This window comes from Anser anser, assembly GCF_964211835.1.
Source record: "Anser anser genome assembly, chromosome: 3".
Lineage (NCBI taxonomy): Eukaryota > Metazoa > Chordata > Aves > Anseriformes > Anatidae > Anser > Anser anser.
The window spans coordinates 53,736,450-53,753,730 of NC_139722.1; the positions used below are offsets into that span (position 1 = coordinate 53,736,450).

The 17,281-nt window shown below is 41.9% G+C and overlaps 1 protein-coding gene across 6 annotated transcripts in view; it reads left to right on the plus strand.

The window, feature by feature from the left end:
* DCBLD1 (discoidin, CUB and LCCL domain containing 1) overlaps positions 1 to 16,440 on the plus strand; it is a 48,831-nt gene extending 32,391 nt beyond the window's left edge. For 3 of the 6 annotated variants that reach the window (XM_083827728.1, XM_083827727.1, XM_083827726.1), the window contains 9 exons: positions 2,603 to 2,643; positions 3,922 to 4,137; positions 4,869 to 4,999; positions 6,787 to 6,934; positions 7,024 to 7,140; positions 8,638 to 8,728; positions 9,757 to 9,806; positions 11,350 to 11,469; positions 14,037 to 16,440. In XM_083827728.1, coding sequence (XP_083683854.1) covers positions 2,603 to 2,643; positions 3,922 to 4,137; positions 4,869 to 4,999; positions 6,787 to 6,934; positions 7,024 to 7,140; positions 8,638 to 8,728; positions 9,757 to 9,806; positions 11,350 to 11,469; positions 14,037 to 14,554 — 1,432 coding nt within the window. In that variant the 3' untranslated portion in view covers positions 14,555 to 16,440. Of the gene's footprint in view, positions 1 to 2,602; positions 2,644 to 3,921; positions 4,138 to 4,868; positions 5,000 to 6,786; positions 6,935 to 7,023; positions 7,141 to 8,637; positions 8,729 to 9,756; positions 9,807 to 11,349; positions 11,470 to 11,684; positions 12,352 to 14,036 lie in introns of those variants that run through there. The other 3 variants (XM_083827729.1, XM_083827730.1, XM_083827731.1) reach the window with 3 other exon arrangements.
* The last annotated feature ends 841 nt before the right edge of the window (positions 16,441 to 17,281 follow it).

A 17,281-nucleotide genomic window follows, 5' to 3' on the forward strand; every position in this document is an offset into this window, starting at 1 on the left:
GCTCTTTGTACTCCCTTAAACAAAAGCTTACTCAAGTTTTTAAAATCTCATTTATAGTGGATTTCAGTATTAAAGATTTAAATTATTTAGTGACTTGAGCTGAAACTGACCTCATCCAAAGCCGCTGCTTGTGTGCATTGGGCTGTTACATATCTGTATTATAATGTAACAGCGGAATTATGAATCACTCACTTGCCAGCCCTTAAGACCTGGCCTTGGCCTCCCTGACTTCATTTTTCAGTGCGCTTGTTATGCCCTGTTATCTATGAGATTTTCAGCTCTCATGCCCCATGTGCGGACCTGAACCCACAAATGATATAATGAAGATCAAGTGGCTGGATTTATTGGACAGTTCTGCTACCCGAGTACAAATATATGGGGTTTTAACTTTGTAATGTGAGCTGCCTGTGGAGGCCCGTAACTGTACATCTGCACATGTGAAATCATTTGTCTTTGAAAATTGAAGAGCCCACATGCTCATGAATAGTGAAATATGTGATGTGGTGTTAACCCACGCTGCTTATAAGAAGCTTCCTTGGGACTGACTCTGGAAAAAATGGATCTGAGATTTACACACATTTATCATGTGAAGCAGCATCCTTTTTTTTTTTTCTTTCAGAGGCACCAGCACAGGTCTGCCATGCTGTCACTGGTGCTCTTGGCTAGGCAGGATCCTGAAGGTTGCCAGGAAAATGAGGAGCACAGGGTGATGCCATTCCTTAAAGGACAAAGTGAAATTTGTGTGACAAATGCCACCTGTCACATTACGAAATTGATGAATTACCACTTACTGAATTAGTTTGTCCTCTTCAGTGACTTGCAGAATTATAGCAGAAATATTTCAGCTTGATTTTATAGCTTTATAGATCTTGGGAATGCTAACCTCCTCCCTTTCATTGCTCAAATTGCAGACCTGTAGTTTGAAAGGGACCTCGGTGACTTTTCTATTATGAAGGGATAGTGTATAAATATAAATAAGTATTTGAAGAGTGCTGTGATTTCTATTTTGGGGAGGTTTTACTGATCACCGCATGTTTTCCTTTTCCTTTCTTCTCTTGAATTGGATTGCTTTGTATTCACTCAGAAAGCAAAAATAGTTTTGGCTGTAGTTCCAAATGGCTTGTAGCAAGCAGAGCACATCTGATGGCCCGTGAGGATCGCCTGGGGGGAAGATGTGGGAGGGAGGGGTTGAATTTCTCATCATTCTCATAGCTACTCTCCTCGCCTTCCATCATCCCTGAAGGACTTTGTTTGCCTGTAGGCGTTAACTTTCCCCCAGCGACAAAAAGCAGCAGTGTTTTTATTGACCTAGACACAGGACCACTTTCCACTTCCCCATTTGCAGGACTCTCTAAACATATGGCTGTGTGCACCACTGCTAGGCTATAGGCTGTTGGACTCTTATAGGTAACCTTCAGGGAAATTTTCCTGGCTGACAACGAAGGGCAGCCTGAAGGGGAGCTGTCTTGATGCTGAAGTGCAGTTGTTTTACTGCTCTGCTCAGTTGCACTGGCCACAATTTTTAAAAAGGGGTACCTGATGCATGCAGCCACTTGGAGCAGCGTTGAAGGGGCCAGATTCTCAGGAAATCAGAATGAATTTCAGGTTAAAATCCATGCTTTCATTTTTAATATGCAGCCAGTCAAAGGGATCACTTTTGGAAAAAGATCTCAGGGATATCTCAGTGGGAATCAGAAAGGAAAGTGGCTCCGTGGATGGACAAGGAGTGCACAGCTTTCCCTTGCTACGGTTATTTCATGGTGGTCTGCGCTGTGCAGGGCTGTGCAGGATGGCCCAAGGAATGGCTTTGCTCTGGAAGTAAAGTAGTCTGTTACAAGGAGGGACAAAAGGGAAGCCAAAGATGTGCTGCTGTTAACAGAGCCAAAAGAACAAGTCCTAATAAAAGCTGTTGGACGTGGTTATAACAGAAGCAAACTGTTAATCAGAACATAATCCATTTAATCTGAACCAGATTAAAACAAGCAGCAGTTTGCATTGTCTGACTGGTACGCACGTTTAGCCAACATGGGAATGGCCAGAGCTAATGTGGCTTAGTCACAACCAAACATAACTTAAGGCTAGATTTTCTTCAAACTAGATGTGGACTACACCAGTAGAAATTCACTGATTTCAGTGAAGTTACTCTAAACGGATGGGGGAAGAGCATTTAGCCCCACACTGGAGCAAGCACTGTAGGTAATGCGAGTCCCTGTTGGCTTTCCAGTTCCTGGCTTCTTTTGTGTGCTTTTATTTTGCTAGTTTGAGGAGCAGGAGGTGAAGGATTTTGCAGCATCAATAAAGGTCCTGTGCAGAGGAGTCAAGCAGAAGTGCACAGGAAGAGTAACAGGCTGGTGAGATGGGGAGTCAGTCACCTTAAGGCACAGCAAATGATCAAAACTGCTGTTAGTGACCTGAACACACAGCATGAAATGCACAAGAGTGCTCTTAGGAGGTGGGTAGTCAAGCAGCAAAGTAAGCAGATATCTGGCCAGAGATATTTTGCTAGATAAAAAGTGATTTTGTGCCACAGTGAAGCCACCCATGTTCTGGCACTCCTATAGCTGGTTCCTGAAAGGCTGAATTACTTTTTCTTTTCTTACAGTGGTTCATTGTCAGATAAGCGGTTTATATTTACTTCAAATGGTAAGTATAATGCCTTTCTTGTTAGATATTCACATTTTACCTTTTTATTTAAGAATTTTCCTAAAAGTTTTGAAAAGCAATCAGAATGTAAAGAATGTTAGATTGTGTCCAGTAAGGATATTTTAGGACAATTTTTTAAATTGGATAAAAGTTGGATAAAAAATTGAGGGGATATGAAGTGAGCTAGGAAGAAAACAGAATAGGAATGGGTCATATGCACATAGATGAGAAACAGAAATAGTATTCTGATGCTACATTTCTAGTGCTAGCATATGAAAAATGGCAATCAGATAATTCTATTTTTATGTACTTTAGGTGGCAGAAAATGAAAGCAGTTTTTCTTCAGATATTTATAAGTTCCATCTTCATTATACCAGAACTAAAACATACAGAGGAATGAAAATATATTTACATTGAACTTACACAGAGCTACCTTTGTTTATGAGTTTCAAAGAAGCAAAAGCATCTTTAATCTGTCAAGCTGTTAATTTACATAAAACACAGCAAAGAGGGGGGAAAAGTTCGTGCTCATTCATTCGAGTTATATTTCAGTCATCTTAGATAAAATCATTTACTGTTCCACTGAAAATTCTTGAACATATATAGGCCTTTGAAATTGCCAGGAAATTATTTTTAACTTCATTGAAACCATATCACATTGGCCTGTTCTTTCTGAGGAACCTTGATGTGTAGAATTTTGTGGGTTCTTTGGTGGATTTTATAATACTTACCTGCAGCTATTACCTTCATGATATCACCTCTTGGCAGCAGTATCAAGGAGCTTCTCTAATGAGTAAATTTCCTAGCCCTCACTGCAGGTGAAAATCGTGAAATATTTACGGTAAAGTGTTCCTTTCGGTACAGTGCCTTCATCTTAGAAATGTTTTGTACAGCAAAATTAGTTAATGCCAAACTCTAAACATAAATATTATGTTTCAGAAGGAAAAAAAAAATAAGAAGTCTTCACATGAACAACAATAAAAAAAATATTCAGAGATTAAAAAACAAAAGGGCAAATTAAAAATAACAGATGCAGTCAGAAGGTGTCGTGTATGTAGGAGCTGAGTTGGTAAAGGAGAGGGACTCCATCCCAGTACTGCATTATCCTCTATAAATTGACTGGCAAACACCACAGTTAATGGACAGCATCAGGTTAGCACCAGATTAGGCAACATCTGACTTGGCTGTTGTGGGCGGTCTTCATATGTTGCTAGCCTAATGTAAAAATATGCTGTGAAAACACAAAATGACTGCTTATGTCTGTGTTGGGACTCCTAGGCTGCAATAAATCTCTCAGTCTGGATGAAGCGTTCCTCTCCAAGAGCCAGATCACTGCGTCTTCCTACTGGGAGGAGACCAACGAATTTGGACAACTATTCCAGTGGTCTCCTGACAAGGCTTGGCTTCAAGTCCAGGGACTGGCTTGGGCCTCTAACCACAGCAGTAATCGTGAATGGCTAGAGATAGACTTCGGAGAGAAGAAGAGAATAACAGGTAGATCACACTGATTATTAGAAGCTGGGTTTTCTGCTGGAGAAAGTTGAAAAGCTAATAACGCACTAATGCAATCTTTCTTTCAATAAATGTCATTAAATGCTATGTGTCAAGGAATATTGTTTTCATATTAAAGAAATCACAGAAATTCACAAGACTGGTCTTCCTATAATAATATAGGATTGGACTCACTTTAATGCATGCATGATCTGTAAGGATGCTGTAGGCTCAGAACAAAATATTTACACAGTGACCAGTAGAATCTGGATGTATGATAAATGATTGCTTAGGATCTGTTGAGAATGCATTTCTTGAATCAATAAGAAAGGTTTCAAAGTCACAGAATTTGAAATAATGGCCCCAGTGAAAGAGATTCCTGTTTTCAACTCCTGGTTTAGTGATAAAAAAGGTAAATTAAAGTTGCTGCTGAAAGCGTAAAGACTGCTGATATGGACCATAGTATCAAGACAAACAATTACCATTTTTGGAGTCATTAACTTAGGTTCTGTTTAAAGCTGTTTTTTGAAATTCACAGTTCAGTGATGATTTCCATTCTTGCCCCAACTTTTAAACTCAGTGACAACCCTTGAATTCCAAACATAGTCTGAAAAGTAAATTAAGGCTTTGAAGGCAAAGGTCTCTGCATTGGTTTTTCTTGTGTGTTTGCATTCGAAAATCTTCCTTTGAGAAGGAAACCTAACTTGAAAATGTCTTCTGCATTCTGTTACTAGGAATTAAAACCACTGGTTCTGGATCCACTACACTGAATTTTAATTTTTATGTAAAGACATTTATAATGAACTACAAAAATAACAACTCGAAATGGAGAACTTACAAAGGAATTCTAAGCAATGAAGAAAAGGTAAGAGAAATTGGGAAAAGCACAGAGAAAAAATGTATATGCTGCCTTGACATTGAAAGACAGCCTTTCACTGTCAAGAAAGATTAGGAGTTTCAAACTTGTCTGGACTTGGACAGCCTTCACCAGAGTAATTTACAGCTACAGAGTAGATAGTGAGCTTGTTGAAACAAGGAATCTATCCAGGGCTTGCTGGAGTTATGAGATATACATACAGAGGCATGTGAGTGTGTGTAGTATTTTTATTTTTAAAAAAGTGTAATTGAAGCTGTACAAGAGGCTATTTGGACAAGTATTTAGCTCAGCTCAGCAGTTGTACTGCATCAGCAAAGCTGAGATTCAGCTTCAGATGCACCAGGATGGTGCAAAACAAAACACGGAAAAGCAAAACAGCCGGCACGGGGAGAAGCACAGCTCTGCTGGTGGAGCTGCACCTGCAGACTGAGCTTCTCTTCGGGTAGTGTTGGGGACTGCCCCACTTCCTACCCCCCACAGGCATGACTCTTCTGACAAAAGTCTGTAGGAACCAATGTAACTGCACTTAAAATAAATGCTCATAAACCAAAAAAACCTGTACACACAACAGCTGTCAGACTCTGAATATCAACAATGAACTGATAAAAGCAGTGCAACTGGCTCCTGCAAGCAGCGGGTGTGCTGCACAAGTTGGTATGCAAACACATTTCTGTGAAAAATTCATGTTCCAAAAGCCCCTCTGCTCCCCCATTTCCAGATCTTCACTAATCCTTTCTGGAGGAGCTCAGCTTGTTCCAGGGTAAGGCTTTACCTGGTCCTCAGTCTTGACTGTAGTTTTTAGAAACTTGTGAGACCTGTGAGAACAGGTGAGATTTCCAATATCTTTGGTGAGATTTCCAATAGCTCTGATTTTCTTAGCTTGTACAGAAAGGAATGTCACTGCACAATGTTAATTGGCTTAAGATTTTTTAAGTGATAAATGTTAAACTTAGGGGATGTTGGCCCCAAAAGTGAAAAGTCAACCTAGTAACAGGTGAATTTTGTGAAGGCTAGCCATTTAAAATCTGCTGTTTTGCAGTTTTCCACTGTTAATTGTTATTTACAAATAAAATTATGAAAGTATTATTATATATGATGTGTTTCAGCTATGGAGCATGACAAAACCTGTCCCATCTGAACCTTGTGTGGCCTGCTGTCTCATCTAAGATATGCTAAGCTTGCTTCCCTATCTGATCAGGCTCTTAAATTCTCATAGGCCATGCCGAAACATCTCCAAGAACTAATTTTGCAAGGGCTACTGTTCTGTATGCAGGCTGAACTGATCCTGGGAAACATTGTATAAGTACAGAAAGAAAGAGATACAGCAACATAGTTAATAGTCAGTCTTCAATCTTCGTACAGAAAGCTGAGGAATTTACTAAAATGTCTAAATATATTTCACTTTAAATAAATAAATACTTTGGCTGGGTTATTTTTCTTTTTATATTTGTATCCCCCATTGCCCAAGGAAGGGCACTGCAGTGCTATTAAATAAAAAATGATAGCATTATACCAGCATACATTAACCAGAAATTACACAGAATTGAAAAGAATGATAATCTTTCTTCCGCAAGTTAATAGGAAAATGTGATCATCTGTCAGAACTAAAAAGACTTCTTTTTTTCACAGCTCCCATTTCCAAAAGTCTTGTGGCTACACCCCAGATGATCGATATATTTGGTTTTGGATAATGAAAATGATTGAAGGTGGAAGTCAGGAGCACTTTTGAGAGACGTTTAAAACACAGCAAATAACCTACTTGCATTTTGTTGCAGATATTCCAAGGCAACTCCAATTCTGGCGACATCGTACGTAATAATTTCATCCCCCCGATAGTGGCCCGCTACGTGCGGATCATCCCTCAGACTTGGAACCAACGCATAGCACTGAAGCTTGAGCTGATCGGCTGTCGAATAATGCAAGGTATGGGGTAAGCAGTGCTTCCCAGGCACAGTGCCCCAAAAGCGTGCTGTGCTACTGCGACACAACTGGTCCTCTGCTCTCTGTTGCAGTGAACAGTTCATTTACGCATTCAATGTGGCAAAAAACAAGTCAGAGCACCGAAACCTCCCTTGGAAAAGAAGACAGAACTGTTACAGAGCCCATCCCATCAGAAGAAACCAATTTAGGTAATGCTACCCATCACTACGTTTTCTCTGCGATACATCATGTCTTCATCCCAGCCTGAGTAAACTTTAAACTTTCTCACAAATCAAAACTTTTACTTTCCCTTCAGACTTTTTAAAAGATTAACTACTGAGAGAATAGGGAGGAGCATGGCTTGTTTTTGTCTTGAGGCACAGAAAGAAATTGAAAGCCTTAATTTCCTTGATGTGGGAAATATCAGGCTTTCTTTTCCCTGTCATGTTGGTTATTTGCCGTGCTTGGTAGGCTCAGTGGACTATGCTGAGCACTCATCAGCGTTTTTGGAGGAGCTCTCGTCTTCTTCACTCTCTTCCTCTATTTTCTAATTTTTGTAATATACGAGACAGTGGTCTCACAAAAGTGTTACCTTAACTCCTCCCAGATCAACCATAACTCCTCCCACAGCAGGTCCCCAGCACCAAGCACCGTACAGTAGTGCACAATTGTGTAATTGAACATTTTTTCATAATGCTTATGTTCATGGGTCTCAGACAAGCTACATTCTCATACCTCTCCCTCAGTGCCTTAATTTGCAATCTTTATCCATTAACGTTGTGGAGGTAGTTCCTTAGATCTTAATAAAGCAAACAAATAAAATTTGTTGTTTAGACTACCTGGTGGATCTGTAGCCAGGCAGGAATTGAGACCCACCACACCAAACGCTGCTACCTGTTAGGTAGCTGATGGTTGTAGTGCTGTCTCTGTGAACAAACTGGTTGCAAGAAGTGATCACCGCAAGAAAAAAGATTTGAAACTTCATTTCTCTTGCCAAGAAAAAGCTCAGTTCATCTGTGCAGTGGTATGGGTAAACTGTATCCATCTTCACTGGAAAAGAGATCTTTAGAGCTTTTATCTGCTAAATTGTAAATACCCTGTGGACATGTGCACTGCCTTATTCTCAAAGCCTTGTAAGTGTCTGCAGGAATAGCGAAATGCACACTCCTGACACAAAAGCCACCCCACAGATAATTCCCAAATCCCTGCTCTAAACCATTTTTGTTTAACACGAGCAAAACATTTTTCCCTAGCTCCAGTCTTGGAAATCTTTGAACTATTTTGACTGAAATGTTTCAACCAGTTCAGCAGGAGCCAGATACTTGGCATAGAAAATTGCAGCTTTATTTAGCAGCTTCATAAGCAACTGAAAACAGCGTTGCTGTAAGGGGCCTTTTAAAAAAGTTACTTAGCATGTAATAAGAAAGAGCTGCTCTTTGTAAGGATGTGTATAGATAGTAAACCAAGTGTCAGCCTTGAGAAATGCATTTAACTCTTCTGCCTCAGCACTGTTCCACATATGTACATGGCAACTGAGGATGGCCGAGGAGCAGTTTTGCAGTTTTATGATTTTACATCTTCATGCCCTCTCGCAAGGAGCATTCCTGCAAGATTATCTGCCTTTTGCTGTATTCTGTGCAGTAAAAAATATCTAGCTTCAGAGTAATTTGCCTTTTTAACTTTTATCCATTTATTTCTTCATGCAGGCTTAAAGCTTACAGCTATAATTGTCCCAATCCTCATAGTGCTGTGTCTGTTCCTGTTCTCTGGAATTTGTATCTGTGCAGCCCTACGAAAGTAAGATACTGTCTTTTGTCATTGGAGGTATTTGTGGCTACCTAGCTGATGCTTCCAACTACATGCCCTCTTTCCAGAGCCTCTTTACCAGGAAACTGGAAATTGATATCTTTTGGAAGTCTTCCTTCCAAACAGAACTCACGCTGTGTCTCTGTAAATTGTACTTCTCAATCAGCCCCCAGTCAGACGAAACCAAAGGTGAACTAGATCACAACTGCACCCCCCAATTTACAGTCAATGCAACTGGCTGGTCCCTTCAGCCTACGTATACCCACAAGTGCTAAGATGTAGTGAAGTCAAAGATGGAACAGTTTGCACACCAAACCAGAGAAAAAAATCAGTAAGGGGAACGTTAGAGCTATCTGAAGCATTTTCCTTCATTTCTCTCCTGTTGTGTTTCTGCTTCCTGGTCACTGAGGGCACTTAACCGTGCAGGCTGAAATTGCAGCCGATCTATAAGGAGTTGCACACATACACTGAGATAAGCAGATAAAACTAAGCCACTTCATTTCACAAGTCAGCGGATTGGAAGAAGCATTGCTAGCTTTGGGTCCCACTAGCTGTCCTTTCCTACAAACCTGCCTTCGAATGCAGAACAGGGAAATGCATCTGTCAGCAGGTAGGGATTTGGAAGTATAAGCAAAGCTCCAGCGATGCTGCTTCCTCCCTAGCAGCACTCAGCTCTGCCCTGAATTTCCAGTAAAATCTACAAACTAGTCAAAGAATTCAGAAGAGCAGACCCCAAATATAACCTAGAGTGACAGATAAGGACATGCACACATCAGCTCAACGAGTGCCAGACAGAAGGAACTTGAACAGCAGCACTCAGGACGTACATACAGATGGGGAAATAACTGAGCGTCAAAATCCTGGTTTGCATGCCTTGCAGTCTAATAAACGCCATCCTCCAGAAACTAAAAGCGAACAGTTGTTCTCAGCTGCTAAACACAGATTCTCTGCTGAAGCAAAGGAGTGAAGATGAAATGCTGTGAGTGCAGAAGTTTATAAATGCTTTCCTCTTCTCGCAGGCAAGAAGCCAAAGGACTTTCTTATGGATTTTCCAATGCTCAGAAATCAGGTTAGTGGAGAATGGTGAGCTTTGCCCTGTTCTGTCGTGTCTGCCGGGCCAATGGGAAGGGTTTTATGCAATTACACGTGAAATGCTTCTCAAAGAACAGCCACGTTTCCTCATTCAAATTCACTATTTCATACGAGGGAAATGGCAAGCGATAGTCCCACTTGTGTCATCCTAGCACAGTGCCCAGAGAAACAATGTAATTTGGTTTCTATGACAGAAAGGCAATTAGCAAAAGATCTATTATACAAAGCGCATAAATTAGCATATAAGAGTGCTCCCAGGTGCCCTCCCTTTCCTTCCCTCCTCCAAAACACCTATTTTGCAGAAAATTGCTACTTTCCTCTTTTTCCCCACAGCAGAGGGGATTGCTGTTCTCCAAGAGAGCAAGGGCTAATAAATTTTTTATGGCTTTAGTGTTTCCATCTTGCTGCCCTCCCTGACTGGGACTGTATTTCTGAAGCCTATCAAAACTGGTCTGTACTTCACATGTAAAATCAGAGCAGAAGATTGGCTTGAGGACTCTGCTTTAGGAGATGCCTGCAAAACCCTGGTGAAGTAACATACTTTGCCTTGCTCAGTTATGCTTTCTAGGGCAGGGTCTCTTCTCAGCCTGGAAGTTGGGGTTTAGCTGTTTTTCCTGGTGGGCCAACTCTGCAGAGGAATATCCTTCTGAATCTTAGCTTTCCATAAAAAAAAGAAACCACTAAGCCATTCGCATGTCTCTTGACACATTTCTTGCAACAGCTCAGCTCCAAAATTTCATCCCTCGGCAGGTGCTGACGACAGGAAAAGGGACTCTGTTACCCATTTCAGCTCACCCTCATTAGAAAATTAATTTGTACTTAACATCATATTTGCTAATATGATTTTTCAAGGTCACATCATAATCCTTTCTCACTTGCTAATGAGGACAAATCCCATGAAATTGAAGATAGCCTCTTACCCACTCAGTTCATTTGTAGAGTATGTGCTCTGTAAATCAAGCTCCTAAACACTGTGAACCAGGCTTGGGACTTAAGAAGCTGGGAGCTGACCCCACCTCTCCATAAACCTCACATCACCTCCATAAACCTCACGTTACAGGCACCAGGCAAGGAACTGACACTGTGGATGTTCTCTCTTCTGCCTCACGAGGACGTTGTGAGAACAAATTAATTGATAGGTGCAGGTGATGAGATATCAAGTAAACAGAAGCTATACCATGCTACTGAGGGAAAAAAAAAAAGTCAAGCATTATTTTTACTACATAAATGATGCAGCTGTTTAAAGCTTGTATTTTATTGATACACCTTGTTAAGATATAAATATAGGCACCTACAGAGTTTAAGCCCTTCTTGACAAGAAAGACAAATGAGAAAAATCCTCTACATAGCTTAATTTTTACTTGAAAATCTCAGCTGATAATTCACTTTCTCACCCTCCAAATTTAGGGGACTTTTTTTTTGACAGCAATGAGTACAACAACAATTTAACTTTCTGATAAGCCTTCTGATTTTAAGCATTTAACTTCCTGATGTCTTCTATTTTTATTTCTTTATCACAGGTTGTTGGAAACAAATCAAGCAGCCCTTCACCCGACATCAGTCGACTGAATTTACCATTAGCTATAGTAATGAGAAGGAGACACCGCAAAAACTAGATCTGGTCACAAGTGACATGGCAGGTAACAGTTGCTCCCCCTCTGATACACTCACTTTATTTTGCACACAGAGCAGCTAACAAGGAGCGACAGACCAGCAATATTAGAAGCTCCAATTTCCACAAAAGCTGAGGCCAAGGAACAGATTTATCTCTTTTTATCCCAGACGTATAGTGAAGCAGCACTGGGGGGGGAACACCAGCTGAAACTTCTCTTTTATAGGATTTTTCTTCTTGTAGGTATTGGCAAAAAAATCCCTCACTCTGAAATACTTACAATTCAAGGTAAGCGTGGAAGGCACTCAGGCAGAGATGCAGTGCAAGAGTGTGCCTAGGATAGAGTAGTTTGCTGACTAATTTCTATGTTTCTGCTTAAACTCAAACATCTCTGGCAGCGGTATAAAATATAATGCCTCTTGCTGCTGATCAAATAGAAAAATTGCTTAGTTGGTTTGTGGTGGGATTTCATGCCCAGCTGGACGTCGTGCTGAGATCTGCGTGCAGCGGTCCTGGTGCCTGAACTATTTTGCAGATGAGGCCTCCTGAAGTAGCAGTGGGTAGATGAGAGAGCAGAAAAGAACACCACAGTGCTCCTCTCCTGTTCTGCCTTGGCTCCAGGTCACTCAGGTCACTGTCTGGATAGAGCAGATCCCTGCATCAGTACTATTTGTATCCCAAACGGGTGGGTTTTTAACTCATCCTCTTAGCACATCTTATCCCTGACTGTTTTTCTCTGTCTGGAAAGGCTAGACCAACCAGCCATTTTATGATAGCAGTCATCAGCAATCTTCCTGAAAAATTAATTTTCTGTTTCCAGCCTTCAGACATTAGGAATTTCTGAGGATTTCTCCAATGTGTTTCTCAGAGAGAAATGCATTAAAAGAAAAAAAAAAAAAAAAAAAAAAAAGGAATGATCATTGTAATTCCATATGGTGCTACCCCTGGATATCTGTCAAAGACAGTTTGAGTGCTTTACAGAAACTTTCAATATAAATATGCAGAGACCTAAAAAGCAGTTTTATTTCATGAAGGAAAGGGTGTGAGCAAAGTTTCCTTATAACTCATGGTTATCCAGCTACCCTGGCTGTGTGCAGGGAGCCTCTGCTCTCCCCAGCCTTTCCTCCTGCAGTGTGAAAATTCATACCTCTCCTTCTGTCCTGACAGCTCCCAACGCTTTGCATTTCACCTACAGCCTCCTTAAAAATAAGAAACATGAAATAAAAACTGTGAGTACAGCCCAGAAATGTGCAGCAAATGCTATTTCCTAATTAAATTGCAGAGGGCATGCAAAACTTGCATGTAGGGCACCATCCCACATGAAATTCTTCCCCTCGAAATTCCCTGCTGTTTGCTGCTTCTCATGGCAGCCCAGAGCAAGTGGGGACGCTTCTTGCTGAGCGAGTGAGATTACTCAGAGTAGCAGCAGCAATGCTGGCGAGAGCTGCATCACTTAGTGACATATCCTAACACCTTCACCCTACATGCTGAAGTTTGGGAAGTAGCCAGGAACTGCCAGAAAAATCTTTCACAGGACATATGGGATTGCATTTGACGCTCATGTCAGATGAACTATGATGCCAAAACAGAAACTGAGCTAACTTTCTTCACGCCTGCGCCAAAATACAATACTTTATCAGTGTCACTTACTGGAGCTGTTCAGGCCACCGTATCTATCAGGAAGCAATTTTCACTAGCACCAAAGTGAAAAAGTTAGAAGGTTGAATTTCCTCGTGACAATTTTCCGTGATGTTTTGAAAACCCGGTTAGCTCAGATCTCTCTCCTACACGGCAGCCTGGTATCCTCTTTGACGAGAGGTGTGAATATGCACTTCACGAGGAGGCTGCATTCCCTGGATCTCACTTCGTGCTCCTGCTCAGGTCCTTTCCCCGTGGCCAGTGCAGGTCTGCCCCCTCGGTGGGGTTAACCATCCCCTCGGTGGGGTTAACCATCCCCTCGGTGGGGTTAACCATCCCGTTCCCCCGGCCGCGCCGCTCCTGCTGCTCGCCTTATGGCTTGCCCCCCTCGTGCGCACGCTTCAGCTCTGATCTGACTTCACACATTTCACACTTCCCTTGACTCTCTTGGCTGCCATTCCGCCTAACTTTATCTTCCCTGTCAGTCAGCTACTGTGAGATTCCTTTTAAATAGAGCCGGCACTTGCGCTCGTTAAGAATCCTCCAGGCATCTTAATTATTCCCAAAGTGGAACGAACGCTTGCTTTGAGAACTTCTCCTTCGTGGAACTTCGTGCAATGTCCTCTCTCTGGCTTGCTGGTGATATTTTGTTAACTTCTGTCTTTTTTTAGGGTTTTGGAGTATACTCCAGAAACGATGATAATGTGTTTGGGGGGGTAGGTGGGGAAAGGCAGGCAGGGAGCGAGGCAAGGGCTGGCAGATTGAAGCTCCTCTGCAGAGCAGCTTCTGCCAAGCTCTGCAGTGCTTGGGCTCTGAAGGAGATTACAGAGACAGACCTGGGGCACCGTTTCCTCACATCTCTGATAATCACAGATTCAATATAATAACCATTTTCTGCCATCTACTACGTAAAATAATCCACCTATGTACTACTGAGCAGCTCATACTTCTTTTTAGATTATCAGCAGCCTCTCATGATTGGAACTGGAACAGTAACACGGAAAGGATCTACTTTCAGACCCATGGACACTGAAGAGGAGGGAAGAAGGGGGAGTGCAGAGTTTGAAAGCCACTACCACTGTCCGCTCAGAGCTAACCGGCATGAATACGCGCTGCCCCTGACCAGCCAAGAACCTGAATACGCCACCCCGATCATAGAGCGGCACATCACCAGAGAAAATAACTTCCCCTCTGAAAACGGATACAACGTACCTGTAATCTCGTCGCAGAAGCATTCCCTCGCTGCCGGCAGTTTCTCTAGCTCATGCAAAACCGATACAAGGAACGGAGACTATCAGACACCCCAGAGTGTAATAAACTATGATAAACCCAAAGTTAACAGTATTCTGACCTCCGTGAGCTACAGTACGGACTACCAGAAACCTCAGACGAATTCACTAGGGAGCGAGGGTTACTCAACCCCCAGAGACTGCCTAAAACCAATAAGCCAGACAGCAATGACAGCTCTCTTGTGATGTGCTGAGCAAGAGAGACGTGGTGCACAGGAATGTCGCTGCACAGCTTCCGAAGTGAAAACAGAGTTTTAAAGGATTCTGCTGTGGAAGGCAGAAGGCAAACAAACCCTGTGTACATAATATTGCAGTCTTGCTGGGTTCTGACATCTGAAGAAAGCATATGCTGTTTATCACTGTTTATAGCAAGAGAGATGTTATCAGTGAAGACTGTATATCTTATTTTCTGTAACTGATCTCAGTGCTCCGTTTGCAATGTGTGCAATTTGTACATAGCTTTTATTTAAGGAGAATTTCTTAAGTTTCCTTTTCACCTGTGGAATTGAAAGTAGAAAAAAAAAACATTACTGCAGAAATGCCTGTTTAAGAAAAAAAAAAAAACTCTTTCTCCCTCTATTTTATATGCGGTTGTACTGACAGCTGTATATGGTGTATCTTAAGGTTGTGTATCTTAAGGATGTTGTATCTTAAGGTTGTGGTGCTTCAGTTTCTTTCCTATGAAAACTGAAGATAGGGCATCACTATAGTTCTTCCTGGGAGTGTAGAAGTAAAACTACTTGAAGCATGAAGTGCACAAGAGAAGGCAGCTGAGCATTTAAATATGTTCAATCTCACCTGCCCAGCTGCTTTTTAGCAGCAGTTGTTAGATGCTTGAATTTGATCTAGTATATGAGCTGAGCCTAACTTGCTATTCATGTCAAAAACAGGTAGAAAAGTGGAACCAGCATTGGATTCAAGCCATGGTGATCACTTTGCAGACACATCTGCAATTAAAAAAAAAATATATCAACACCTGCCAATATGTTTTTTCAAGAAATGTGTGTGGAAACAAAATGTGAATTTACAGCTAAGAATTAAATCCTGTTCAAGCCCTAGCTGATGCTGTTGCTGCTAAACTATAAGGAAACTCATTCCTTCACACAAAGCAGCATAGCTTCTGAACTCTTAATTACTCCACTGGGTATTTTTCTGTCTTACAAATTTAGTGTAACATTTCCATTTGAAATATTTAGTCAAAGTAAAACACAGCGTGTGTATGGCTTACTGTTGCATTTAAATTTGCAAGACAGCAGATCGGCACAGTTGTTTTCAAATAGTTTTTCTTTTGCAGCAGATGTTATCATGAATTCTGTTTTTGGACAAACTTGAAAAAGCTTGGGGATGGGTGCAATGTATTGCACAGTAGTTGGCTCCTCTTTCAGCAGAGGCGTCATTGAAGCTAAACAGCTTCAGTGGTGACTGGGACCACCCGCTGCCCTTCTACTTGCAGCACTTGGAGCCTTACCTTAACTTCGAAAGTGTGTCCTAAAATATCAAGAAGTGATATACTTCTGGGAAGGAAAAATGGTGCTATATTTAAGGCACTGGGCTGGGAAATTAGACCACTAAAACATGAGCTCTAGGAAAGTCACCGTTTCAAGGCCCTCTGTTTTCTTACGTGTAAACGGGATTGTTTGCAAAGGATGCAGCAAAGATTTGCTGTTTGCTCGTAAAGTGCTTTCAGATCGGGGGATGGAAAGTGCTGTAAGAATACAGAACAGCTGTAGTGACACTACATACAAATCTTGCTAACTCAAGCCATATCTGACCTTAAGAAAAGCTCTTAGTGGGTTCTTCATGTATGCTTGTTTCGTGGCCTCAGTGGTGCAGTTCTGTCACGCCGATGCACAGTGCATGCAATTCCTGTGCAAAGAAGAAAGAGTCGAGCTAACCTTGTAGTCCTCCTGTGTTCACTGTCAATACAGTTTCTGTGAAATGTATAAAACACCTCAGGTTCTGAAGCGAAGCAGCAGCAGCCTGTTTGTTAGACCGAGCTGGGCGGTGTTGTTTACCTTCTGTTGTTTACATGTCTATGTAAATAAAGCACACTGGTATTTGTAAATCAGTCACACAGGCCTGGTACTTAACTTGGTGACTTTATCATCACTGCACACCCACTCTTGTCACATATCCTGCAGGGTGAGAAATAAGTGTTCCTTACTCCCTGCAAAAGTGCCAGTTGCGAGGCTGCAATTTACGTTCTCAGTATGACAGGCTAAAAAAAGATTATCTCGGTGCCCCATTTAGCCTGGCTTCTCTGTCCATAATCTCTAGAGAAGAAGCGCCCACAAACAAACTTCTGCGCCCAACCCTGCTGCTGGAAGCACATAACTGAGGAGAGGATGAGGATGCCCCCCCAGTGAGCCTGTAACCAATACTCCACCCACACAGCTAATTAGCCTGACTTGTCACTTCACAAACAAGCAGAGCTCAGTAATCAGAGCTATTCCCCACCTAATGAGGCACCAAGATAATGCAGCAGCGCATCAGCAGCAGGCAATCGATGCCATGGCTTATATTATAATAACCTTTTGGCATGCCTCAGCCACATGTGTTCTGCATCTGCGGCACGCTACAAGTGTCATACTGTCATTCTCCCCCTCAGCCTGGGAAACAGTTTTTGGTGACCCTAGCAGCAGATATGCACATAATTTCCTACCTGTGTAGTCTCTCCATTCTGATGGTGGTGGAGATACTAAACGCTGATGTAGGAAGGAAAGGCACTGCCTGAATCTCCCAGCAGTGGTGGCTCGTCCTCATGCTCCACCTCAGAATGGCTCCTCCGGCTTGTCCGCCTCAGCCTGTTTTCACAGCCAAAATCAGCTGCAGGTATAACACAGTCAGACTTAGCAAACGCCACATGATTAAAAATCTTCCTTCCACAACGAAGGTTAGAGCAGGCCCTGTTTC